This window comes from Anastrepha ludens, chromosome 2 (genome assembly GCF_028408465.1).
Source record: "Anastrepha ludens isolate Willacy chromosome 2, idAnaLude1.1, whole genome shotgun sequence".
Lineage (NCBI taxonomy): Eukaryota > Metazoa > Arthropoda > Insecta > Diptera > Tephritidae > Anastrepha > Anastrepha ludens.
The window spans coordinates 160,046,629-160,072,849 of NC_071498.1; the positions used below are offsets into that span (position 1 = coordinate 160,046,629).

The 26,221-nt window shown below is 39.3% G+C and overlaps 3 protein-coding genes across 5 annotated transcripts; 1 reads left to right on the forward strand and 2 right to left on the reverse strand.

Annotated features, from left to right (window-relative positions):
• Positions 1-48: 48 nt before the first annotated feature.
• LOC128855693 (ADP-ribosylation factor-like protein 8) lies at positions 49-6,300 on the reverse strand. Its single transcript, XM_054090823.1, has 4 exons — positions 6,004-6,300; positions 1,847-2,001; positions 1,620-1,781; positions 49-1,543 (listed from the first exon to the last, which is right to left on the reverse strand). Exons 1-4 carry the CDS (start codon positions 6,124-6,126, stop codon positions 1,423-1,425), a joined length of 561 nt encoding a protein of 186 aa, XP_053946798.1. The 5' UTR covers positions 6,127-6,300; the 3' UTR covers positions 49-1,422.
• Positions 6,301-6,644: 344 nt separating this feature from the next.
• Positions 6,645-8,488, reverse strand: LOC128855691 (pre-mRNA-splicing factor ISY1 homolog). Of its 3 annotated transcripts, none has more exons than XM_054090821.1 (5): positions 8,402-8,488; positions 8,321-8,343; positions 8,097-8,257; positions 7,380-8,027; positions 6,645-7,319 (listed from the first exon to the last, which is right to left on the reverse strand). In XM_054090821.1, the coding sequence occupies exons 1-4, from the start codon at positions 8,402-8,404 to the stop codon at positions 7,384-7,386; spliced, it is 831 nt and encodes a 276-aa protein (XP_053946796.1). In that variant the 5' UTR covers positions 8,405-8,488; the 3' UTR covers positions 6,645-7,319; positions 7,380-7,383. The 3 variants fall into 3 exon arrangements, with proteins under 3 accessions (XP_053946796.1, XP_053946797.1, XP_053946795.1); XM_054090822.1 differs by having other exon boundaries at positions 6,646-7,315; XM_054090820.1 differs by lacking the exon at positions 6,645-7,319 and having other exon boundaries at positions 7,338-8,027.
• A 1,504-nt stretch (positions 8,489-9,992) lies between these two features.
• On the forward strand, positions 9,993-12,685 carry LOC128860233 (replication protein A 70 kDa DNA-binding subunit). The gene is made up of 8 exons (XM_054097617.1): positions 9,993-10,188; positions 10,258-10,499; positions 10,556-11,205; positions 11,275-11,387; positions 11,446-11,672; positions 11,747-12,008; positions 12,073-12,267; positions 12,464-12,685. The coding sequence occupies exons 1-8, from the start codon at positions 10,150-10,152 to the stop codon at positions 12,575-12,577; spliced, it is 1,842 nt and encodes a 613-aa protein (XP_053953592.1). The 5' UTR covers positions 9,993-10,149; the 3' UTR covers positions 12,578-12,685.
• The last annotated feature ends 13,536 nt before the right edge of the window (positions 12,686-26,221 follow it).

The following is a 26,221-nucleotide window of genomic DNA, read 5'->3' on the forward strand; positions in this document are numbered from 1 at the left end:
CTTGATCATTGGAAAAATTCACTTTTGATATTTATTTAAAGTTGTTTATTTCACTGTGAATTGTTCATATATAATCGTTTTGTTTTCACTTTTTGTTTGTTTATTTGTTTATCGTTTTATTATTATTAAGCTTTACAATTTCTTCAGAACTACGCATGTTTTGATCGTTATACTTATTTATATTCACGTGTGGAGTTAGAAAATATTGATGAACAAACTCAATAAACAAATATTGCGGTGTATATGCACGTATGCCGTTCTTACATATTTACGTAGATGTGCATGCATACATACGCACACACACACATATGATCAAGTATCAAAGGACAACAATATAACGCATATACTATAGATACATAGGTAATTCATATGAGAAAGACTTTCTTAAATTCTTGTATAACATATTTTAATACATACAAACAATGCATTGTAAGTTTTGTGTTGTTGTGTTTCTCATTTCGATATCTTTCGCTTAGTAATGCACCTGATACAGTAGCTTGCAACTACATTTGGGGGGTTCTTTTCATATAATTAGTTATTTAATTATGCACCAGTTTGCGCTTTTATAGCTATAAAAAATATTATAATTGTATGATTTGAGGTATGCTCAAAAACGTAGGTTCTTAGAAAACTTTTTTGAGAGTAAGTTGTAACCTACAAATTCGAAATTAAAAGCATAAGCTAATATTTAAAAAAAAAACTCCTAAAGATTAACATTTTTTGAAAAACACTACAAAAAAATTACATACGTAAATATTAATATTATTAGAAAAATATATATTTATTTAGCGTAAACTAAACAATAGAAATTGGAAACGTGAATTTTAAACCAAGGGACAGACATTGAAGTGTATAAAAAAAATTTGCAACAGTCTCGAAGGTAACGCTGCTAGACACAATTTTCATTTGCTTGCTTCGGACTTTGTACTAAATGAGCTAAACGTGTAAAAACAATTTCGGTCAACAAAGTTTTTTTAACTTGAATTTATTTCCTTGTTTGGAATTTCTCAATTGAAAAAATCGCATTCAGAGACTAGAGCCTAATCACAAATGCACAATTGGAAATGTGGCATTATCTATATTTGATTTTTTTGTTTGTTTGTTATAATTTAGTTTAGTTTCTCATATTTGCACGTCTGTCAATACGCCTCATTCGAATACAATATTATCTATATATTTATATCATGCGTAATCACACCTGCATACATTTATCTCATTTAATTCATACAAAGTGTAGCAATGAATGTTTTATTTTTTTTTTATAATTAAAATGTCTAATTGTTTGAAGTTTTCAATCACCATACCAATATGTTGTTGTTACTTGTTCACATTTGAATTTTTGTATGTTTTCTCTTGTCTAATTCATATGCGCACGCCATATTCATTTGCACTTAACAGCACTAGTAACCTATTGGTAATTTTCTAACGGCTTTGGCTTTTCGAGTGTGCGATCAACCATTGCAGCGTTATGTCGATGTTGTCCTTTTCCTTACACGAAATACTATAACAGCAAATTTCTCTGTCTTGTATACTTGCTAGGTTCCTGTTGAATAATTAAAAAAACAAAACAATAGTGCTCACGCACATACATACTTATGCATAAGCTAAGATTTACTCACATTCGTTCAATTAGGCCGGTTTCATCAAGGGCACCTGGAAGATCACGTTTGTTGCCCAGCACAAGCACAGGTATGCCCGCCAACTGTGGTTTATCCAATAATGAATGTAATTCGTTTCGGGATGCCTCCATTTTGTCCAAATCAGCCGCATCTACCATATACCTAGAAATAATTTTTTTGTTGTAAATTTTTTGATCTATTTGTTGTATGACAAATCAGGTAGTTACACAATAGCATTAACACCGCGACAATATCGCTCCCACATTGATCTGAATCGCGGTTGCCCGCCGATGTCCCAAACTTTGATGGTAACATTGCCTTTGGTGATTTTGCGCATGTTAAAACCCACCGTCGGGATCATGTCCTCGGCGAATTGTCCAGACTGAAAAGTATTCAAATTTTACGAAATATTAAAATCAAACTAGATATATTAGTGCAAATTTCGGTTATTTTTCAACATAGTCGCTAATTAAAAATTTCGATTACATATTTTCATTAGATGACTTTAAAATCTAACATTTTCCCATCATCAAAAAGGAAAAAAAAAAAATATGCAGACGGCATTATGGTTCGTTTGGCGATGATATTTTGTAGAAAGCAATCACCATTAATGTGCTAGTAAACAAATAATGAGATTTCGAACAGGAAACAAAATACGAGCTATAAAAACGTTCCCACTACAGTCGGTTCTACGTAACCGGAACGACCCGGATTTATATCCAGCAAAGGACTGTCACTTCAGCAGCATTCCCAGTATATGTATGGGGATTGTTTATGCTGCTACCTCAACAACAACGAACTATAAAAAGAATCTGGCAGCTGCATTTCGTGGACAATTCTGGATAAGTAGGAGTTTAACCTGCTAAATATGCCAAGGCAGCCGGTTCTACGATACGTTACCAGAATGATTCGGGTTTTTACCGACGAAGGGCTCCCGCCTAGTAAAATAACTCTGTCTAGTGAATCGTAAACGGCAAGAGTCGTTTTGTTGTTGTTGTAGCAGCATAAACATTCCCCACACTTACATACGGAGAATGCTGCTGTAGTGACAGTCGGCCGGATATAAGTCCGGGTCGTTTCGGTAACGTAGAACCGACTGTCGTGGAAATGCAAGAGTCGTTTTGTTTGGTTGGCTAGTTGAAATGGTGATTCATCTAGAATCCAACTAGCGCTTCCGCACCAATTTTTTGCCACATCCTCATTACCAACTTATTTAACTGTTATTTGCACCATAACTATATCCAGCCTGTGCGGTTTAAGAACCTTATTAGGCTTTTGACCGCTAGGCCAGTCAATAGTTCGAGACTCTCGAGGCATTCACAGAGGAAATGGAAAATCGTTTCCTGTTTCCCGGTTGTTTACAACTGAGACAGTCCTTAGTAAGATACGATGCACTAAACAAGGCTAAATTATTTCAACTTCTACATCTCGAAGCTACCCCAACCAACAGCGGGAGTTTCCCTGATCTCATACGCTGACGACTGCACGATAATGGCGTCGCGCAATGACATTGATGGCCTGTGCTTCAAAGTGAACAACTACTCACCGACCTTTCTCGCTTTTTCACTGCGAGGAATCTCCAACTTTCCCCCACTAAGTCCACGGCGACCCTCTTTACCACCTGGACAAAGGAGGTCAAGCTGTCCCTTAAGGTAAAAGTCGTCGACACATCAATTCCGACGGTAAATAACCCCAAAATTGTGGGTGTAACCTTTGACAGCTTGCTCTCCTTCTCTGCGCACACAACCGCAATTGCCACTAAAGTCCAAATTCGCAACAAGGTCCTCAAATCGCTGGCCGCCAGCACTTGGGGCAAAGACAAAGAACTGTTGCTTTCGACATTTAAGGCAATTGGCCGGCCGGTTCCAAACTATGCTGCGCCTGTCTGGTCGCCTGGAACTAGTGATTCGCAGTGGACAAAGCTACAGACATGTCAAAATACCGCCATTCGGGCAGCGACCGGGTGCCTCCTGATGTCTCCCATTTAACATCTACATAACGAGGCACAAATGCTCCCAGTAGCGGAGCACAACAAATGCTCCCAGTAGCGGAGCACAACAAACTGCTCAGCAAGCAGTTCCTGCTGAGATGTTACCGCAGGTTTCACCCCTGCAGACACCTGCTTGAGCCTGGGCCGCCTCCCAGGCACGTCAGGAGACACCTCTTAGACTACGCTGACGAAATCCAGGACAAAACTGACCGCAACCTACTGGACCAGACAGTATTTAGACAGTCAATAAACGACATCCACCGGGAGACCGTTACCACCTTCATGAACTCCCGTCCTGTGAATGCCGTAATCGGAGTCCAACCACCACCTATTGCAGACGAAGAGCTCCAGCTTCCCCGTGAGACTCGTGTAACACTGGCACAACTACGTTCTGGATACTGTAGCAGGTTAAACTCCTACATATCCAGAATCGACCCCGACATACCAAATACATGTCCGGCATGCGAAGGTACCCCGCACGACACTAACCACCTCTTCGCATGCCCCCTCAAACCGACTCATCTAACCCCCCTCTCCCTCTGGACCCAACCTGTCGAAACAGCATGTTTCCTGGGCCTACCCCTAGATGAGCTAGACGAAGACGACCGATGATATGCCTACACAGACAGGGCTACCTATGCTGTTAAAACAACAACAACAACAAAACAACAACAAGGCTAGTTTACTGGGGCGATAGCTCTTAGTCGGGAAAAACCCGAGTCGTTCCGGTAACGTAGAACCGGCTGCCATGGGAATGACAAGATTATACTTCACAGGATCATTTCTGTAGACAGTCTTTATTTACTTTCAAATAACTTGCAATGCAGTCCTTAGTATTTCCAATTAGTGAAGGAAGGACTTGAACTGAAAATCACTGTTTCCGTAAAGTTCATTAAAAATTTATTAATTTTGCGCTAATTTGTTATCAAATCATGTAGGTAGGTAACTCAATATAAAGATTACATGGGTAGTTGTGGAAGACATCTACGCGTATATATGTACATACAGTGGCTGTCATTGAAAAACGTCTAGGCATTCTTTAACGATGTTCGCATATTTTATGTAATGTACAACCAAAAAATACAATTTATATTCTAACAAAAACAGCATAAATCAAAGCCCCAAGCTTCTGCCAAAGTCTACACAATTTCAAACTTTTTAATGAATTTTTAAAGTTTCTTTTGTATACAAGTTGTTGGCATATTCGATTGTAGTATAAAATGGCGCGAGTTTGAATGTCTATTCTTACTAGTTTAGAAGTTATTTCAGTGAGAATCGTGCGCATTTCTCCATAAACGCATTTATGTACGTTTTTGGTTTGTTTGTCTGCAAAAACGCGCAATGCTGATATGGAGAAACCTTATAACTTCTACTTTCTCTCATGAAACTTCTAAAATCTAACACAAAATATATTGCAAAAGTTTAAAATTGTGATAATTCTTTAATGTTTCCGAGAAATGTTAAATATATTTGTATAACAAATAAACGAAAATTTAAAACACGCCAACATTTCAAATAAATAGCGTTGGCCGACTTTCAGCGACACTCACTGTAAGTATTAAGCAAGGAATTGAGATCACCAGCCCAAGCGTACAGTAATACTTAAGCATTTACATATAAAGTTTTATATTCGCGCAGAGAGTTATATTCATTGAAGCATGTTATCACCAGTAAAAGAAAAAAGCAAATGAGTCACTTTGAAATCGTTCCTACTTAGCACCCAACTTAATGAAAGCGGGGTGGTAAACAAATTTACAAATACAATATTAATATATATTTAACTATTCCAGTCAAATTATTTCGATTATTAAATTTTTGCAAAAACTGTTCTGTTTGTAATTGAGAAGTTTTCCCCATTTTTATTTGAGCTAAAGAAACACAATGCTTAAGTACAGCGTTGAAAATTTGGAGGATGAGTTCTTTGAGGGGTGACTTGTGGTAGTTGTCAACGATCAGATGACAATTTATTGATTTCTAATAAAAATGAAAATCATCCTCGATTATTAATTTTAACAGTATCTTCTTGCATTAGGTGGAACAAAGCTAATCTTAAGTAATAAATAGAACAAATATGATTTCATACAATGGAAACGTATAAACAATAGACAGGCTGTTTGTAGTTTGATAGCGACAAAGTACGCCAGCTATGGGGGCAGTGACGCAAAGCAGCAGCAAATAGTTGACAGTAGCAACGCAGTCAATAACTGAATTTATTGGTGGGGAGTGGCGTTGGCCAATGGTCACAAAGAATAATTTTTTTTTATGTAAGGAAGAACGGTTAACGCTATCTGTGTGGGTCATTACCGAATACTCATACGTTTATTAATGCGGGTTCACGTTTGTGGGGGTGCTAGCAAAATTGGTTTTGCACACGCACAACTACACAATACTCACTGCAATAACATTCACGAACGTTGTTTTGCCTGAAAACTGCAGTCCCACCAGCGTCAATTCCATTTCTTCTTTCCAGAAAATGCTCTTAAACCAATCCAATATTCTGTTTATTAATGCCAACATTTTCTATGTTTTTCTTAAAAATTTATATAAATTTTCACTAGTTATTGCTTTTTCCACCGACTTTTTTTCACTTTTTCTTTTACAACAGATGCAAACTGGCAAATCAGACAAATCAGGCAAATTTTCCTTTCTTCTTCTACTGCGCCGTTGATTTGAGGGAAAAGAAGAATAACTGACTTATTTGACAATGATGACAATTACCCACCAGTGTTGTAGTACTGTTATTTCCCTCATGTTAAAAAAGGGGAATTTAAAATATTCTTTAGAGCCATAGTGAAATTATATGAGAACTTTTTTCAAGAATATAACAGGAAAATACACGATTTAGATTAAAAATATTTAGAGTATTACGAGCAAGGCGAATCTATTAAAGGTGGTATCGGTAAATCAACTGATTTGTTTTTTCTCTCGCCATGTCCATGTGGTTGTCAGTCCAGCATAAAACAAGGCGAATTCATTCTTTGTTTTCTACTTTGCCAATACTTTTCTTTGACAATCAAACGTACAAAATACTGTTGTTGGTTTAGTGCCACCACCTTTATTGAATGCGCCTTGATTACGAGTAATGATATATTATTCCGACCAGACGATTTTACGTACCTGATATTTATATACATATACCCAAAAATTGATAGGGAATGTTTTATGTCAAGTGTTTTTAAACTATGTGGAAGTTTTATAAAATGTATGAGAATTGTATGCTTAAATTAAATTCGTAATCAATTATACTGTTAAATTAAATACAGCCGTAATCTTAAGTTGGAAAGATTTGTTTATACAATTTATAAAAATGGCTACGCAAAATAATATAATCTGACATTCGACTAGGATATACAGCCGGCTAAGTATTATCCATATAGCAATATTCCTAAAAAAAAATTTAGAAAGTGTTATTATGTTACGAAATAGCTTCCGTCACCTCCAAATCATCTCATACCAAGGCAAATTAAGTACCATAGGTGGCGCCTTACCAAAATAATTGCTTTATTCTTCGCTACTTTGACAAGTCTGACGTCAATTCTTTTTCCAATACAAATCATTCTTGATCTCATACCAAGAAATTTTTGGAGAATCTTTAGCTTATAGAGAAATTATTCTGAAAGCGCCGCCTTTCTCAATAACTGGACACATTTATAGGGCATCGAACGTTTGTATGGGTAGAGTATATGCGGCCAAACTTTGTCCTATCCTGTCTAGGTTTAAACGGAAAATCATTTTCCAATTAAACACGTTTTATTACCTAAATTACATACATTCTTAATCAGTTCCAACATATTTTTCTAATAGCTCCTGTTTCCGTTTCTTCAGTAAGGCCTCCTCAATATCTTTCTGCGTAGGCACGGGTACATGTGCTGTGAAACGCGGTGCTAACATATCCAAAGGATCGCTTACTGTTATTTTCGATGCCGACTTGCTGGTTTCCTCACCGTCCTCGTTATCCTCGGCGGTTGTCTTGAGAGAACCGTAAATCTCCTCTTCTTCCTCTTCATCAATATGTCCATCACGTGCCATTTTTTCTTTCCACTCTTGCAAAGCTTTTTGTATAGCTATGCGTTCAATACGTTCTTCTATTGGTATTAAAGTGCCATCGTCATCGTCTCGATAGCCATAATATTCGGCATCAATATCCTTCATAAGTTCGGCCCGCGTTTTACGTTGGGGCGCTGGCGGTTCTTGCTCAAAGAGTTCACGCACTCCAGGTAAGTCTTTGGCAGCACCAAAATACTTGTAGCCACGATTGCCTGGTACTTCTCGTCCTTCGGCGTCAAACATTTTTGGTCCATAGCGTCGATAATGCGGTCCACCCAATGCCGAAATTTGATTTTCCCAATGTCTCTTTTCTCGTAACAACTTATTAATTTCATCATTTAAATCTCGTATTCGGAATTCACCTAAACCGGCTGTGAAAGAAGATAAAAACACAAATAAGCTGGTTATCATTGATTACTGTTTGTTTTGTCATTAATTACCATTTTGGATCTGTGCAACCTTTTTAGAGATTTCACGTATAATCTCTAAACGATATTTTTCACACTTAGGCAGACTTGTGCACTCCGACGCCAAGTACGGACGTCGATCTTTCTCTCCAGACTCGGCTTCCTTGGCTGCGCGCCAACGGGCCAATGTCGTCCTGCAAATGGCATATTCAATCTTTGTTTACATATTTGTCAGTAATTTTACGATAATAACTTACATTGCTTTCTCTGCATTACGTGCCTGTGTGAAAACAAATGTTTTATTAATTCATTTTGATTATTTATTTATGAATAATTACCATTTTACAATTTTCCGATGATTCTCATGCACACACCAATTATTATCATTAAGTTTGACAACATCTCTTCTTCTTACTGCAAGTGCACCATTCGCAATAATTTAGTTACAAGATGATAGAATACTGCGATGCAACACTGTATAAAGAATACAAATCGTGTCACCTTCCCAAAAACCGTTAATTAATTTTTCGGGATTCTGACAGCAATAAACCTCAGTTTACAAGCATCTTGTTTGTGAATATTCAGTGAATGGATTTGAATTGTGGAACTTGTGACTTTTAAATAAAACAAAATAATAAAAATTTTGTTGGTAGGTTATTCACTGATTTCACGGCGCTTGAGATTACAAGTGTATTCTTGACGATAAATGCCAGAAATCTGCATTTACTTTTGTTTATAATGTTAAAATCTGAAAATTGTCTGGCAATTTCACATAAAACTCACTAAGACCACAAAAATAAGGGTATGCTCATTTGTATATTGACATTGCTCAGTGGTCAAATCCGACATTCACTTAAAATGTTCCCCACACTTATATATTCATTATTATCAGGAACGCAATACTTTTTGCAGCACACTGGTAATGGTTCACATATAAGTAAATTATCTACTTTTTCGTGCTTAACTCCCAATATGTAATTAAAAAGATAGATTACCCATACAAAATTTCTCTCCCGAAATCTGGGATTATAAAATAAATTTAGATTATTACCATACTTATTTACAAACAACTCTGTGTTGTAGTCAATTATTTTTATGAATGTAAAGAAAAACGTCAAAGTAAACACTAAATAAACTGGACGCCGGCAAAGAAAACAGGTTTGTAGACATAATACTAATAAAATGTTTGTTAGGTATTATTAACTATGTATTCATATAACAGAAAAAAGCGGGTGTCCATAGACGCTTTGACCTGTTATTGCTCATTATAAAATGTGATATCGAATTCCACGTGCGTATTGCTTGGAACCCGCAAGGAACGAGCAGAAGCGGTAGACCATTGACGGCTTGGCAAAGGACTATCCGCAATGAAACTGGAAAATCGTTTAACGATCTTATGATTTATGTCTAGAAAAAGAAACGTTTGGAAAACTTTTGTTGAATGGTTAAGCTTCTAAAGGAGTATGGAATAATAATAATAATTGCTGCCATAATTTTTTGCAATATTAAATCTCTCTTCTCTTTGCATTTTCTTTATTTCGTTAGTAATAATTAAACAAACTAAAAGGACTTAAATATTCCCCCAAACCAATTTCTGCCACCCTTCACAACCGTATTAACAGCTGATTATCAATTTTGCAGGTATCATCATCATAGTACTGGAGTTGCATCACGACTCATTTTAGCGTAAATGTGACCATGAAACGCATAAATCGACGCATAGCCAATAACCCACAGCTTACTTGCATATTGGAAGAGATCCAACGTTAGCCGTGGTAACGCAAACCGTGATAACGTAACCTGCCTTATATGAACGAGTAGATTAATTTTGTGCATTTATTGCTAATTTATGCATATGTGAGCGTACTTTAAGTTGTAAACACAGCCTAACATTATCGAAGCTATCATTGTGAATATGTAACCTTATTCCCGCCTGTTTTGAAATCGATTAGCATTGTTTGCGAATATTTCCATTGTGCTTGCGGAAAATAGTACATTTTTTAAGATCTCCGATTTTTTGTAAAAATTGGATTCCAAATATTATACATTTAAAAAAAATCTCTTATTTTAATAAAATTATATTAACATGGCCGGAATAGCTCCTCTGTCTACCGGTGTTATTGAGGTAAATACATATAAATGCCCGGTTGTGAAATTATTGGTACAAAATTTTCTTACTTTTCCAATTGAATAGCGTATTATGCGGGGTGAGGAAGTGGATAAACCTGTCTTGCAGATACTGGGCACCAAGAAAATTACCGGCGGTGAAACAGATCGTCTCCGTTTATTAATTTCTGATGGAAAATTTATCAACAGTTATTCCATGTTGGCTACCCAACTGAACCACTTGCATGCAGAGGGCAAACTTGCCGAGTACACTATAGTCCAGGTGGACAAGTATATAACATCAGTGGTCAATGGCAAAGATGCCGGCAAGTATGTAAATCCATAAATTCTATTATGCAAATTTTTCATATCGAACGTCTTTGTAGACGGGTGTTAATCATACTGGAGTTAAGTGTACTGAATCCGGGGACAGTTGTCGGTAGAAAAATTGGAACTCCCGTATCGTACACGGAAGAAGCAGCAGCACAAAGTAATAAAGCTAGTTCGAGCAGCAGTAATGCTGCCGTGAAACCGCTCACTGCTGCAAATAACGCAAACAGGAATGACAAAAAAGCAACACTATACAACAACAATAACAGCTCATTCAACCAGGATTTGAATTCAGGACTTACTAGTCCAATATCTAGCCTGAGCCCATACCACAATAAATGGGTTATTAAAGCACGCGTTACAGCTAAGAGCCCCATGCGTACGTGGAGTAATGCAAAGGGTGAAGGAAAGCTTTTCAGCATGGATCTGATGGATGAATCTGGAGAGATTCGCGCGACCGCTTTCCGCGAGCAGGCTGACAAATTTTACGATATAATTGAAGTTGATCATGTTTACTACATATCGAAATGCCAACTTAAGCCAGCAAATAAACAGTTTACCTCATTGAAAAACGACTACGAAATGACGTTGACTGGCGAAACAATGATACAAGCATGCGAGGATGATGATAATGACATACCAGAAATAAAGTATGATTTAGTACCCATATCGCAGGTGGCGAATCTGGAACCACGCACAGTTGTCGGTGAGTAGAAATTTGAGGACGATACGTTAATAAGTGAATCATTGAAACATTTTTCTCTTTTTCGCTTAGATACAATTGGAGTATGCAAGGAAGTTAGTGAATTGCAAACCTTTACTTCTCGCACAACCAATAAGGAATTTAAAAAACGTGAGCTGACACTCGTCGATGCGAGCAATGCAGCTGTAAGTGAAAACAGAAAATCAAATTAAGAGTAAAAATATGAAACTTTGAAATTTTAAGGTGAATTTGACCTTATGGGGTGATGAAGCAGTTAACTTCGACGGCTACGTACAACCGGTGATTTTGGTAAAAGGTGCACGTGTGACGGAGTTCAATGGCGGCAAAAGCTTAAGCATGGGAAATGGTACTGTAATGAAAATTAACCCAGACATTTCAGAAGGTCATAAATTGCGTGGCTGGTTCGACAATGGTGGCGGTGAACATATTTCCAATATGATTTCGACCAGGTGCTTATTTGTACAATGCGTTCATTAATTGTGAAATATAAAATTAATAACATTTAATATAAATTATCTCACAGAACCGGCGGTGCTGGTGGCGGCTTCAGCACCGAATGGTTGACATTCCACGAAGCACGTGACCGAAATTTGGGCGCGGGCGATAAGGCGGATTACTTTCAATGCAAAGGTGTTGTTCATATTGTCAAGAGTCAAAATGCATTCTACAAGGCTTGCCCGCAGGCGGACTGCAATAAGAAAGTCATTGACGAGAACAATGGGCATTATCGTTGCGAGCGTTGTAATGCTGTTTTCCCCAATTTCAAATATAGGCTACTAATTAATGTAAGATTGTGGTGTTATTTTGAGTGCTTTGCCATTTGCAGGGACTGTTTTTTCTTTCAATTAGATGAGCGTTGGCGATTGGACCTCAAACCGCTGGGTTACTTGCTTCAGCGAAGTGGGTGAGCAGATGCTGAAGCGTTCGGCACAGGAGATTGGTGATCTTTTAGAAAACAACCCACCCGAAGGGGAAGAGGTGCTCTCGTCGATCAACTTCAATTCATACATTTTTAAATTGCGCAGCAAAATGGAAATGTTTGGTGTAAGTAACCAACTAAGTAACCTGTTGAGTGGCAGTGCTGGGCATAGTGCACTATATAATTAATGAAATAAGCGGATAGTTAAAACACAGAAACTGAGATGGTAGTGCAAAATGCCCAACTCTGTTGAGTTGTTTTTGTTTGATCTGATGAGTTGCATTATTACATAATATTGATGGCTTTTTTGATTTTGTTTAGGATATGCAACGTAATAAATTGACTGTACAATCAGTTGCTCCAGTAGACTACAAGGAGTATAACAAATATTTGATAAACAACCTGAAGGAGTTGACCGGTATTAATAAAAATTAAAATTATACTCATTTAAATTGTTTAAGGGAATTATATTTACGTTCATTTCTATCTGCACTTGTTATTAAAATATGTTTGTCATAAAAAATAATAATACAGTCTATGATTTGTTTTGATTTTTTACTACAAACTGAAATAGTCACCGTTTTGTATGTATGTCACATGCACTGGAATTAGGGAGGAAAAGAAGAAGGAAATTTAGACGTTAGTTTGGCAAAAGTGAATTCGCTAGATGTTGTGCTAGAATTTAGCTGGTTTCTTGATTTATCTAATGCAGTTTTATGTTGAGGGAAACACAGCTAAAATTAATTTTAAATATGTGACATGAACAATTTGAGCAGCTAAACGAAAATCAGCTATTTTGTTTGTCAGCATTTCGCTAGCTTTCCAACGCCGTTAGCACAGTGCACGAATAATTTGTAAAACTAAAAAAAAAGTGCGAAATTATCAAAACGAGCATCGCTCAATGTACTTAAGGTCTGTTCATGAAGCAAATAATTTGTAGTTGTTATAAATTGTCAAGTTTTGTTGTTTATGTAGCCAAAAAAATGGCAAAGTAGGGGAAAGTGAGAGAGCAAAATGACATTTCATTTTGAGGGGAAGTTGCAAGTTTTTACGAATTCAAATTTACCAAAGTTCTAAATTTAAATGAAAATGGTGATTAAAATGGAGAATGTTAGTAAATATAAGCCGCGTTTCATAATCATAAGACACCCCTAATTTTTCAAAGTATTTTAATTTATAGATTTCAGAAGAAAACTGCTTCATTACAGAATTTAGAACTTTTTTTAATACATAAAGAAAAGTTTGAGGCAAAACGTATTTCCAGACATTTCAAAATGATAAGACACTGTTTAATTAAAGTGATCGTTTAACAAAAGTATACTTTTTGCGAATTTTTTTTTTGCTGTCGTCTAAAATCTTTTAGACACAAAGTAACCTTTTTTCATCGATGCTGCTAACTTTTTAAGTAAATTTACATCTAGAGAAGCCCATTCTGTTGTTGTTGTTTTAACAGTAATAGAAGCCCCGTCGGTGTAAGGTGTATCGCCGGTCGTCTTCGTCTGGCTCATCTAAAGGTATGCCCAGGAAACATGCTGCTTTGGGGGGTTTTGTCCAAAGGTAGTGGGGTGTTAGATGAGCAGGTTTTAAAGGGCATGTGAAAAGGTGGTTAGTATCGGCTGGGGTGCCTTCACATGCAGGTCATATGTTTGGTATGTTCTGGATAAGTAGGAGTTTAACCTGCTACATTATCCAGAACGTAATTATGACAGTGTTACGCGTACCTCACGGGAAAGCTGGAGCTCTTCATCTGCTATTGGTGGTGGTTGGACTCCAATTACGGCATTTAGTGGACGGCAGCTTGAGACAGAAGCCCATTCTCTCTTAATTGCCGCTTTAAGATCGTTGGTGTTGTCAAATTGGCGATTGTTGGCGTAAACTCTTCTGACGAATATACCCCAAATGTTTTCCATTGGGTTTAGATCCGGTGTAGGGCAGATCGCCTCCGCGTGGTGCACCCTGGGTAGCGCTAAATGATCTGCGGCCTCAACGGCCTCCTGAACGATGACGACCCCCCCTCGCTTTTTCGGATTTGGACAAATTCTTTTCACTACTTTTTCGACTTTTTCTGACCCCTGTGCTGGTAGTCGCGGCATTCTGTCACCTGAGTATGCTGAGGTGAAACTCAGCAGAAATGGCTGATGGGCTAATGACGTGACTGCCCCCGTCCCGTTAAAACCCTGGCAGGCCTCGGAGTACGTTCCAAATCCGTAGCCATTGGGTTGGCGGTGTAGGTGCGGTTGAGACGACTCCCGTCTTTGTGTCCGGTCTGGCTCTGAACGCATGCCCCATAAGGACATGCGTCAACCCTCGCATGGCCTCCCTGCTATGGCACAGACAACCATGGGACCATTTAAGGACGACTACACACTACGGGTTTGGATAGCGGCTTCGAGTGGGGACCCAACAACAACAACAATGAACAAAAACACAACAACAACAAACAATAACAACACAATAACCCTGCAGAAAGCTTCAGGGGGTAGCGGGAGTTCGGAACCGAACCCCAAAACCACCTCTCTCAGGACTGGAGGAGGGAAATCACCTCCCAAAAAACCCACGCCCCGGGGGGTAGTCTCTAGTGGGGGTAAGTCGTCGGAATCGATGAGTAGGGCAGTGACCAAGGGGGACACCGGGGGAAAGTCGGAACCGGCTTTCTCCATAAATTCGGGGGTTAAAGGTGGAAACCCACCTTTAATAGGTAGCGGATCACAGACGGAACCGTCTGTGACTCCTGGAGCAGTGACGCTGGATGGGGTAGCCAGCACCAGCAAAGGACTTTCACCTAGCTTTCCGGGGACTTCGGGGGTATCTCTTCGGGGACCCTCTGTTAAGCCTAAACGGCAGCCTGGACAGAGTAAACGGTCCTTCTCTGACCTTCGTATGGCTACCAGGATCCTGGAGCGCTACGGTGGCCAGAATGACCCTCAGTTATCTGAGAGGCATTCTCAGACGCTCGAGTGGGCCAGGAAGGTGGTCAGAGGAGCAGAGGAGGGCAGCGGAAAGGGAGTGGAAGCGAGCGCTCCACACCCGGGCTCGGGAGTAAAAAGGCAACGCTCCCAGGAGGAGGACGTCTCCCAAGAGAAGAGACCCAAGATTGGTGGTGGCCCACCAAAATCGTTTAGCGAAGTCGCTAAGCAGGCGGGCTCCATCATTCTCGGGGTGATGGACAGCGGTAGAGAAGACGGCGCTATCTCTAGGGAGGAGTGGAAGAGGGTAGCGTCCGCCATCTCTGCCGTATTCATGAAGGTGGTGAGGGAAAACCCTGGACCACCTCCAAGCTGTGAAAGTGCCGGATGGCACTACGGTTCCTACAAGAGAATCGTCTGCGCTGACGAACGGTCAGCTTCGATGTATAGGGCGGCAGTAGCCTTGGTGGGAGAGGTATGGGAGGGAGCCAAGCTGAAGGTAGTGGACAGAAGGGATCTACCTGTGCGTCCGCGAGCACGTGTCTGGCTCCCCTCCGAACCCTCTGCTTCGAAGGAGATGGAGGAAATCCTGCGCTACTGTAACCCCAAACTTCCCACGCACAACTGGAGGGTGGTTAAGGTGGAGAAGACTGAGGGATCCTATCGGCAAGCGCTGATTCTGCTGAATGCAGAGTCTCTCAGTCCTCTTGCTGAAGCAAAGGGGGTCATCAACTATGGCTTCGAGAAGGTAGTCCTTAAGGTCTACCAAACCGATGCCAGAGGAGATGCCCCCGCACATCCGGAAGTGCTGGGAGAAGCAAGGCCCACAGTAGAGGAAGCTCCTGTGGACATGGAGGTAGATTCCGTCACGTCGGAGGGTGACAATGCTGATGACGTCCGCTCTTTACCGGGGTCCGTCATAAGCATCGGGTCGTTCTTCGACAGGGCGGAGGAGGAGAGGCTTCTGGCCTCGGAGAGCGAGGACGCCGTCCTGGAGGTGATGGAGAGGATCCTGGAGGATGAATATTCTTCAGATAAATCTTCAGCACTCTAAGGCGGCGTCCGCCAACCTACTTATCCACCTTGAGCAAGGTGGAGCTGATATAGTCCTGATTCAGGAGCCGTGGCTGAGCAGCAACGGCATTTCTGGGCTCAGGACGAAAAGCTACAAACTGGTGGCGTATAGCAGGACAGGTAAACCAAGATCCTGTATACTCATCAGGAGGGAACTTAACGCATTTATTCTGCCTAATTTCAGCAATGAAGACATTGTGACGGTGAGTCTGGAGGGCCCGGCTGGAAAGCTATGGCTGATGTCCGTATATATGGCACACGATGACGAGGTGGAACTACCTCCGGCGCTGCTAAGGGAAACCCTGGCTGAAGCAAAACGCAGGAAAATCGGCGTTATCATAGGCACTGACGCGAACTCCCATCACACCTGCTGGGGAAGTTCTAACATCAATGCACGAGGTGAGTCACTTTTTGATTATATTTTAAACGAGGACTTGTTTATATGTAACAGGGGTAAGGACCCCACTTTTATTTCCGCAGCCAGAGAAGAGGTGCTTGACCTTACTCTGGCTTCTTCCTCACTGATAAACCGAATCTCCGATTGGAGGGTGCTAAACACTCATTCCTTCTCGGACCATAGGTACATTCAGTTCTCTCTCACTCAAACTCGTCCAATAAGATCCCCCTACAGGAACCTGAGGAGGACGGACTGGGATGCATATTATAGAAATTTGCTGAGCTTACTCCCCAAGGCACCGGGAGGAAATCTAGATCTATCGGAAGAAACGATCGACGAACTGGTGGAAACGTTCACCTCAGCTTGCAACACGGCCTTGGAAACTTCTTGTCCAATAACAGTTTTTCCCAGGAAGGAAAAACCGCCCTGGTGGACAACGGAGCTATCTGAGCTTAGGGCCTCATGCAGACGCCTTTTTAACAGGGCTAAAAGAATTAGGTCTCCCTCGGGATGGGAACTGTATAAAGCAGGGCTAGGAATATACAAGTCCGAAATTAGGAAGGCTAAGAAGGACTCCTGGAGAAGCTTCTGCGAAAGCGTAGAGGGCTGCCATGAGTCCTCCAGGTTTAGACGAGTACTCACGAAGAGTTCCGCTCCCTTGGGGTACCTAAGAGACGAATCGGGGCGTTGGGCGATGAGCGGCGAGGAGTCACTGAAGTTACTTCTCGACGCCCATTTTCCGACGAGCCCAGCACCTAGCAGCACCGGCCTGGATAGCACTTCAACTTGCATTCCGGACCGGGGCTGGTTGCTGGATAAGCGTCGCCTGGCTTGGGCCAATGACTCCTTTAGGCCCTTCAAGTCTCCTGGTCCTGACGGCATCATTCCTGCCCAACTACAGAAATCTGTGGAGGTATCATGCCGTTGGTTGAGCCCCATCTATGCGAGCTGCGTAGCCAGGGGCTACATACCAAGATCATGGAGGGCCGTGAGGGTTGTCTTTATACCCAAGGCAGGTAAGAGCTCGCACGTCTCCCCTAAGGACTTCAGACCAATTAGTCTCTCATCCTTCTTACTGAAAACCCTTGAGAGACTGATTGACCTGCACATAAGAAGCGAAATTCCTCGGGGTCGACTGTCGCATACTCAACATGCTTATTGCAAGGGTAGATCGGTGGAATCTGCCCTACATACAATCGTGGAAGAAATCGAAGAGTCTCTTCTTCAGAAGGAGTTTGCGGTAGGCGCCTTCCTCGACATTGAGGGGGCTTTTAACAACGTCCTTCCGGAGGCAATTACCAGGTCTCTGGGTAAACTAGGGGTCGAAACCGACCTTATAAGACTTATCCACAAAATGCTTAGCGACAGAACTGTCACGGCAGAGTGGGGCGGTATCTCCCTCCACCGGCAGGTGAGTAGAGGCACTCCGCAAGGTGGGGTTCTCTCACCATTCCTCTGGGTTGTTGTTCTAAATGATCTGTTGGAGGAGCTGGTGAAGGGAGGCTGCAGGGTGATTGCCTACGCGGATGACGTGGCACTAATTGTTAGAGGAAAATTTTTGGATACTCTGTACAACTTGATGCAGGGATATCTGAATGCAGTTGTTAGATGGGCAACCGATTGTGGCCTGTCGGTGAATCCTCTTAAGACGGAGCTCGTCCTATTTACGAGGAAATATAAAATACCCAGAGCTCAACTTCCCTCACTAGGGGGCGCTCCTCTGATGCTTTCTGACAAGGTGAAGTACCTTGGTATTATTCTTGACAGCAAGCTTACATGGAAGCCCAATATTGAGGAAAGGGTGAGGAAGGCAACAATCGCCTTGTATGGGTGCAAGGGCGCAATTGGCAAAAGATGGGGCCTCTCGCCTCAAGTTGTTTTCTGGCTGTATAATACTATTGTAAAGCCTATCTTGTTATATGGAGTCATAGTCTGGTGGAACTCACTAGAGAAGACGACACTGGTGAAGAAGCTGGAAAGAGTTCAGAGGTCGGCACTCATTGGAATCAGTGGGGCGCTTCGAACGACTCCTACTCTGGCGCTCAACGCAATGTTAAATGTGGTACCCGTAGATATCGCAGGCAGAACTGCCGCTACACGTACCGCAATCAGACTGAGGGGCTGGAGCTATAAGCTCAATCTCCCTTATGGGCACTCAAGCATCCTTAGAAACTTTGAGTTCATCCCTCTGTCAACAGACCAGTGTATACCCTCATTTAGTCCAACCGGAACATTCACCACTCACATCCCGTCAAGGGAAGAGTGGACGGTGGGCTACACTTGGGGGCAGGGCCTGGTGAACTTGCAAAGTCGCGAAATCCTTCTGGCCACGTGTGGACCGAAGGCGCTCGGGTGAGCTTCTGAGGCTGACAAAATATCAGCTCTCCAATCTAGTGGGTTTTCTCACAGGACACAATGCGCGAGGAATGCATGCTGTGAGACTTGGAATCATCTCGAGTCCTTTCTGTGCTGGATGTATGGAGGATGAGGTGGAATCATCTCAGCACCTTCTCCTTAGCTGCCCTGCCCTGGCGGGGCTAAGATTCAGGCATCTTGGCTCTTATTTCTTTGCCACGCCTGCTGAGATAGCTGGCGCTGACATTAAAAATCTGATGAGTTTCATCAGCAGCATTAAGCGGTTGACGCAAACATAGTCATCGTTCATAATCCGCACGCTCCTAACCTTCCCATCACCACCTCTCCCCGCCCTCTCCCTGCACCTCATCGGTCCTTCCCCTCTCCTCACTTCCTTGACAATGGTATCACAAAGGACGAATCTCTCTTCGTCCAAGTGTGCCCACTCCCTGGGCAACCATACTAACCTAACCTAACCTAACCTAGATCCGGAGAACACGCCGGCCGGTCCATAGTTTCTGAGGAACAATCGGTCAAATACTGCCTTGTTTCCCTGCTTACGTGGTTTCGGGCGTTGTCTTGCTGAAAAACGAAGGGCACACTTCCCGATTATCCTGAATAAAAGCAAGGAGGCTATTTTTCAAAACGTTTTTGTAGTCCCCACTATTCAATCGCGGTGATGTTAACTGTATATCAAGAGTTGCTTTCGATGTATAGTAAATGCACCCCAAACCATAACAGAACCTCCACCGAAGTTCCGCTTGGAAAATAAGAGGGTGCTCTTGCGCAAATCTCTCCAATAATTTAAAAAACCATTGGGTCCATCAAGGTTCCATTTCTTTCAACGGAAAATATAACCTTAAAAATTAATATGAAATCGGGCAACATTAAAAATATTCCAATATCTTACTGTGTCCCTGTTGGTGTCTAGATATTTTTCTGCTAACTGAAGACGCACCAGCTTGTGCTGTGGCAAAAGATGAGGTCCTTTACTTATTTTCGATAATTTTAAATGATTGCATCTCTGTAATGTGCGCCAAACTGTTGTTTTTGAAACCTTGTTTTGAACAACAGGGACCAAGTTGGCGCAAGACTTAGTCGAGTTAGAAGCTCCTCTTATGATTTCTCACTGTTCTCGACTTGACAGGGAAAATTTTCTTCCAACGGACTTCAAGGCTTGTTGTAGTTCTCAGGGCTCCGTAAAAAATTGCGGATAACACAACGACTTCTGCCTGTTTCTTTTGCAATTAATTTGATTGACAAGCCTGAATCCTTGTAGACCAACATTTTTCCACGCTCCTCTTGTGATAATATTGAACCGGCATTTTAGGATAAATTGAATAAAATTATAATTAAAGTCATTTAAGTCTATCTCTTGAAAAGCTTATTTTCGACCAGTGGCTTATCATTATGAAACGCCGAAAAGACTAGCAAAAGTGCAGCTTCTTGGAAAAAGATAACGGTTCTTCAAAATAGAGTGAGCTTTTGCAAGAGAACCATTTGATGAAAAACTTAAGTCTTTAACTCTCAAAATGACACCAAATAAAAGCTACTCCGGAAAGTAAAAGCGAGCTTATGATAGTTCAAAAATTGTATACCGAAGGTGTCTTATGATTATGAACCGTACTTTATTTTAGATAAAATTTGTATTTGAAGTCTTATATTAAATAGGAATCGGCCAATGATTTAGAGGTATGTACTTCTGAACCATAGCCTCCAGTCACCGTTGTTGCAGTTCTTGAAATATAAATCGAAAGCATTGAAGGTATATTTTATTGTATATTTGTACTTCTTGACTATTGACTAATTTGGCACTATATCATATATACATACATGCCAATGCGAAGCAAGGGAAATATGAAAAAAAGTTGTGATAGCCACAACAATACAGGGTCCGGCACTCGAAGTATAATCATCTTCAGACCGCTCGCGCAGCTGAGGCACGGATATCAGCTGTCTGTTAGTTGGCTAAATGACAGTCCAGAGTATTGTTTACAAGCGCGCGGAAGCATTTTGCCAAGAGTAAACGCGAAGGAAAAAAAAGCAGTAATGGATCTCAAACGTAATAGTGAGATTGCATTATATTTGGCTGGAAAATAACAACCAGCGATTGTTCGTGAGCTCGAGCACCTTAAAGTAAATAAAGTTTCTATTTATCGCACCATTACTCGTAGTACCTGATACTGGTAGCATCGCGAAACGTCATGGAGGTGGTCATCAAAAGACTGCAACGTCGTGAAATGGCGAAAGAAGTGAAAATATCTGATCGTAGCATCCGCCGCATATTGAAAAATAGTCTCAAAATCAAGCCTTACAAGATCCAAAAGGCGCAGGATCTCACATCAAAGCAACAACAAGTCAGACTTGAGCGAGCGAAGGAGTTGCTTCGTTTGGCCGAAAGCAGTAAATTTTCGAACATTGTTTTTTCTGACGAGACAATTTTTTAAATTGAGCAATTCGTTAGCTCCCAAAACGATATGGTTTATTTGATTGACCGTTCATACGAGAATTTGAGTCATCGATAGGCCACCAGGAGGCAACACCTCCTAGGTAATGATTTGGGCCGCTGTAATCGCAGATAGGCGCTTTCCAATGACTTTCAACGAGCCTGACGTTAAGGTAAATGCGAAATGTTATCGGGAAAGTATTCTGGAAGTTGATTCGAAGTCGGGGGTAGGCAAACATTTCGGTGGCAGACCATGGACATTTCAACAGTAATCCATCTCACAAAGCTCGAGTGAAACAAGAATGGCTAAAAAACAACGATTCGAACTTCATAACGTCCACATAATGGCCCCCAAATTCACCAAACGCGAATCTGATGGATTATTCTCTTTGGGCCATTATGAAGAGCAAAGTCTGAACTAAAAGATTCCCCAGTCTCGAGGCGCTTAAAAAGAGCCACGTTCGCACGTGGGCTAAAATACCTGCAAGTCACATCCGGGCATCTTGCGATTAATTTCTGGACCGTCTCAAGGCCATAGTCATGGCAAAAGGTGGTCATATCTAGCAAAAGTAAATTTATTCTTAAGGAGGAACGCCACTGTGAAAATTAAAAAAAATCGATTTTTTTTTTTTAATAAATTGTTAGTAGGTATGTATAACTACTCAAGAAAATGTGGTAAAAATTTTAAAGCGAAATTCGCTTTATTCCCGATTCTATGTGCACTTAAGTGAGCGCTCGTCGGTTCGGCGCCGTAGCGTTTACGATACGATGCTTTATTTCAAACGCGTTCTTCTCGAAACGACTTTTTTTGATACGGTGGCAACGATTTCTCGAAGACCAATGAACCGATTTTCATTTTCTTTTTTTCAAAATTCAAAAAAATGGTGAAAAACACACATCGAAATTCAAATCACCGCCATTTTGTCAAAAAAAAAAAAAAAACAGAACGGCTACGTATAACGATAGCCGCGCCACTATTGTGTAGATTAATAAAATTTTTTGATTTCAGATGATTATTCATTACTGTCACCAGAATACGTCATTTTTTTTTAACTCGTTACATTTATTTACATAAATTTGTCAATTTTTAATATTTTTTTATAAAAATTTACATCAACAGTTTAATACATATATAATAAATTGCCTTTCGTCTGATCCTCGAATAATCATTCGTACTTACAAAAAAAAAAATTCTCAAAAATCGACTATTTTTTTACCCCCACCCCCACAGTGGCGTCCCCTTAATTTTGTATTATTTTCACACATTTTTTACTTTGAATTGAATAAAAGTAAGTTTCCTAACTAAATTTATGGTCTTTTTAATTGGTTACACTTCGAATGCCGGGCCCTGTATATAATTGGCTCCTTCTCCTATTTGTGGCGTGCGTCTTGATGTTGTTCCATAAATGGAGGGACCTACAGTTTCAAGCCGACTCCGAACCGCAGATATTTTTTATGCGATACTTTTTTATGGCAGAAATACACTCGGAGGTTTGCCATTGCCTGCCGAGGGGCGGTCGCTATTGGAAAAAACGTTTTCTTTATTTTGGTCTTTCACCGAGATTTTAACCTACGTTCTCTCTGAATACCGAATAGTAGTCACGCACCTACCCATTCGGCTACGTCGGCCGAATACTATACTTACTTTTCATATTTTTTCCACTTGAATTTGAAACAGGTTTTGATTTTTTACTTTGGATTATTAGTGTAATTTTCGGATATACATACATTGATACGTTAAATAGTCTAAATTCACACAGTTTAAATTATCAATATATTTTGCACTTAATTAAAATTAAAAACAAAAACACAGGAAATAATCGTTAATTTATAGATTCGTTGATAAGATACTATGCGCTAGAGCTCCCTTTCGATTTCGCTTCGCATTAAAGAGCCGACCAGTAATCGATTAACCTTACATACTTGACTAGCCGATATACAGATATGAAAATGAATATTTTTTTTTAATAATATTTTACAACAAAAAATTGCTGTTCTAGAATATACATACATATTACAACAAAAATAATGTCTATAAATTTATATAAAAAGCACACAATTCGTTTATTTTGGTACTTTCGTATATGTAAACAATTGAAAAATATAAAATTTGCTTAAAAATATTATATTTTTGTATATGTATGTATGTATGTAGGTTAAATTTGTTTAAAATACAAATTTCCATGTGCGTATTGGCGTATGGTAAAGAAGTATTTAGGTAAATTATTTGAAGTTTGGAGACTTGGCATTTACAATAATGTTGCGCGCGCCTGTTAACAGCTATATGTAAATGTGCCTTTATGTGCCATGTGTGGTGACTTTTGAGGCGCTTTCAATCCCTTATTAGATGGTACACTATTTTAAAATATTAGTAATACTTTATAATATTTATTTAATAATTTTGTTTTTTTTGTTGTTGTTGTTTTTATTTTAATTTTATAAAATGTGTTGATTGGTGTTTTGATTACGTTTCCCATTATGCTTTAGAAAGTTTTGTATTTTTTGTTTTCATGCTTGTTACTTTTTTGTTTTTGTTTTTTTGTTTGGTTTTGTTAGAAGAACTTTGATTTCGTTACTGCAATAATTTGCATTTTTCACAACTTTTAATTTCATTGTTTATACTCATAATTTTTATAGTTATAATTTTTTGTTTTTGTTTTTGTTTTGTGTTTTTTACTAAATTTCACAATCCGCATTGATATCATGAGGCTATTCTTACAATTGTATATATGTATGTGGTATGTTTGTATATGTAGATCAAATGGAAGTTAATAGGCATATATATGTATGTGTATATTTACATATATATGCATACATATGTATGCATGTAGCAGCTAATATCTATAAAATTCAATTCGCATTTCACAATTCTATGGCAGTTGGAATTTTAGTAATAATTTTTTTTAATTTTTAGTAATTTTGTTTGTATTTTTTAGTAATTTTTGATTTTTTTTTTAATTTTAATTTTTTTTTTTGTTTTCGACAACTCTAGTTCGCATAGTTATGTTTGACCTGTATATGCACGCATGCGCGTGTTGCTACATAGTTTTTGTAAAATGCAATTTCATAAGTTAAATTTTCGTTTATTCCATTCGTTTCTGTTGAGGGACTATTTGTTGGTAATTTGTGTCGCTGCATGGATTCTAAATCTATGTATTTTCTTGCTTTACTTGCTTAGTGCGTTTTTAACGTATTTTTTTACAGTTGTTGTTGTGTGTGTGTTTTCTTTGTACGTTTAAAACTTTGATTTTCTTGCCGTTTGCGCAATTAGTAACTCATTGTTTTATTTCAATTCTGAGACTTGCCTTTTTTTCACAAATAAAAAATGTATTGATTAAGGGGGCAGCCTGCTTTAGAGGGTTCAAAAAATCGATTTTTTCGTAGATTTTTTTGGGAAGGAAAGAAATGTTCGATTGAAACTAAACTTTCAGGTTATATTGTTATATATTTTAACAGTCTTCTCAAATTTTTTCATTAAAATATATGTCATATTATGCCTGGTACAAGCATTTTGCCGAGGCGCCTCGAGAGTGCATGTGTCGTGAGGCGGGAAAGATGCAGGTCGCAATTTTCATCAGAAACCAAAAACCCAAAAAAAAATTTATTTTAGTATAGTATAGCTTCTAGTTAAACCAAGAAAATTAAACAAAAAGTGAGAAATTCAACAAGTTTTCGCTAATTAAATAAAAAATTAATTTTTTTGGAAAAACAAATTCACTTTAGATTGTTTAAAAAGTGGGTTAACTTTCTTAAGGTTTTTTAGGTTCAACTAAAAGAGGATTTAATTCCGAGTACAATCAATGTTATCTCGTTTCGATAGGACTAACTTATTCTTTATCTTTCCCGCCAATTAGGAAAAATCGTAAAAATAAAAACCGAGAAATCGCACTTCGAGCGATCCGGCCGCCCGACTCTTGCTCATAATTTCTTCTGTAACTCCAAAAATATTTTGAATTTGCTTCTGAAATTTTGAGGACACATTCTTGGATAGTTTGGGAAGACATTTATGCAAAAAAACAAAAATTGAGTTTTTGTAGCCTCTAAAGCCCCTTAAGTTTATCATAAATTCTCGACTTTGAATTCATACACTGCTTTTTTTAATATTTTTATAAGAGGGATTGCACTTCATTTGCGTGTATGTATGGCGTTATAAGCAAATATTATATTATTAAAATCACATTTTTTTTTTTAGTTTTTAAATCTAAAACTAAGAAAATATAAATTCAAAAAAAAAAAAAAAAAAAACAACGATACAAATAACTACTAAATACACAACCATGAACCAGTAAAAAAATACCAAAAAAAATTAATCTATGCAAATATGCCTTTATGCGAATATTTGTAGACTTTTGAGCAAAATTAGGTTAGGTAATATTCGTCTTTTTTTATCCACAAAATGCATTTGACTATACAGAGCGAGCTGCTCACAAATCTGGTGCCCGCTTGAGCAGATAGTAACATTTCGAAGAGTTAAGGGGGGAGCCTGGTTTATAAGGTCAAACAAATCATTTTTTTTTTCGTTTTAAGCGATTCCTAATACATTTCAAAATATTCACACAAAGTTACAGAGCCTAATTCTCAATATTTCCGTAGATACAAAGCCAAAGGTAGGCGAGCGTTAGGTAGTTACCCTGTGACCGGACAGCTATAGTACAAACTTTATCTTCTTTTCCCGACTTTTCATTTTTATGATTTCTTTGAATTGGCGTACATGAATGAAAAAAAACTAATGAACCTTTTGAAATGAATAATAGCTTGTTCCCTTCAGTATTAAATTCTCTTCTATTTGAACTAACAAAATAGATAAAAAAATGTTTCGAGATTTTTATACCAGTTGAAGTGACTTTTTTTTGTAGAAATGCATTTTTTTCTTTAAAGCCCCCAAAAAGTTGAAATTTTGG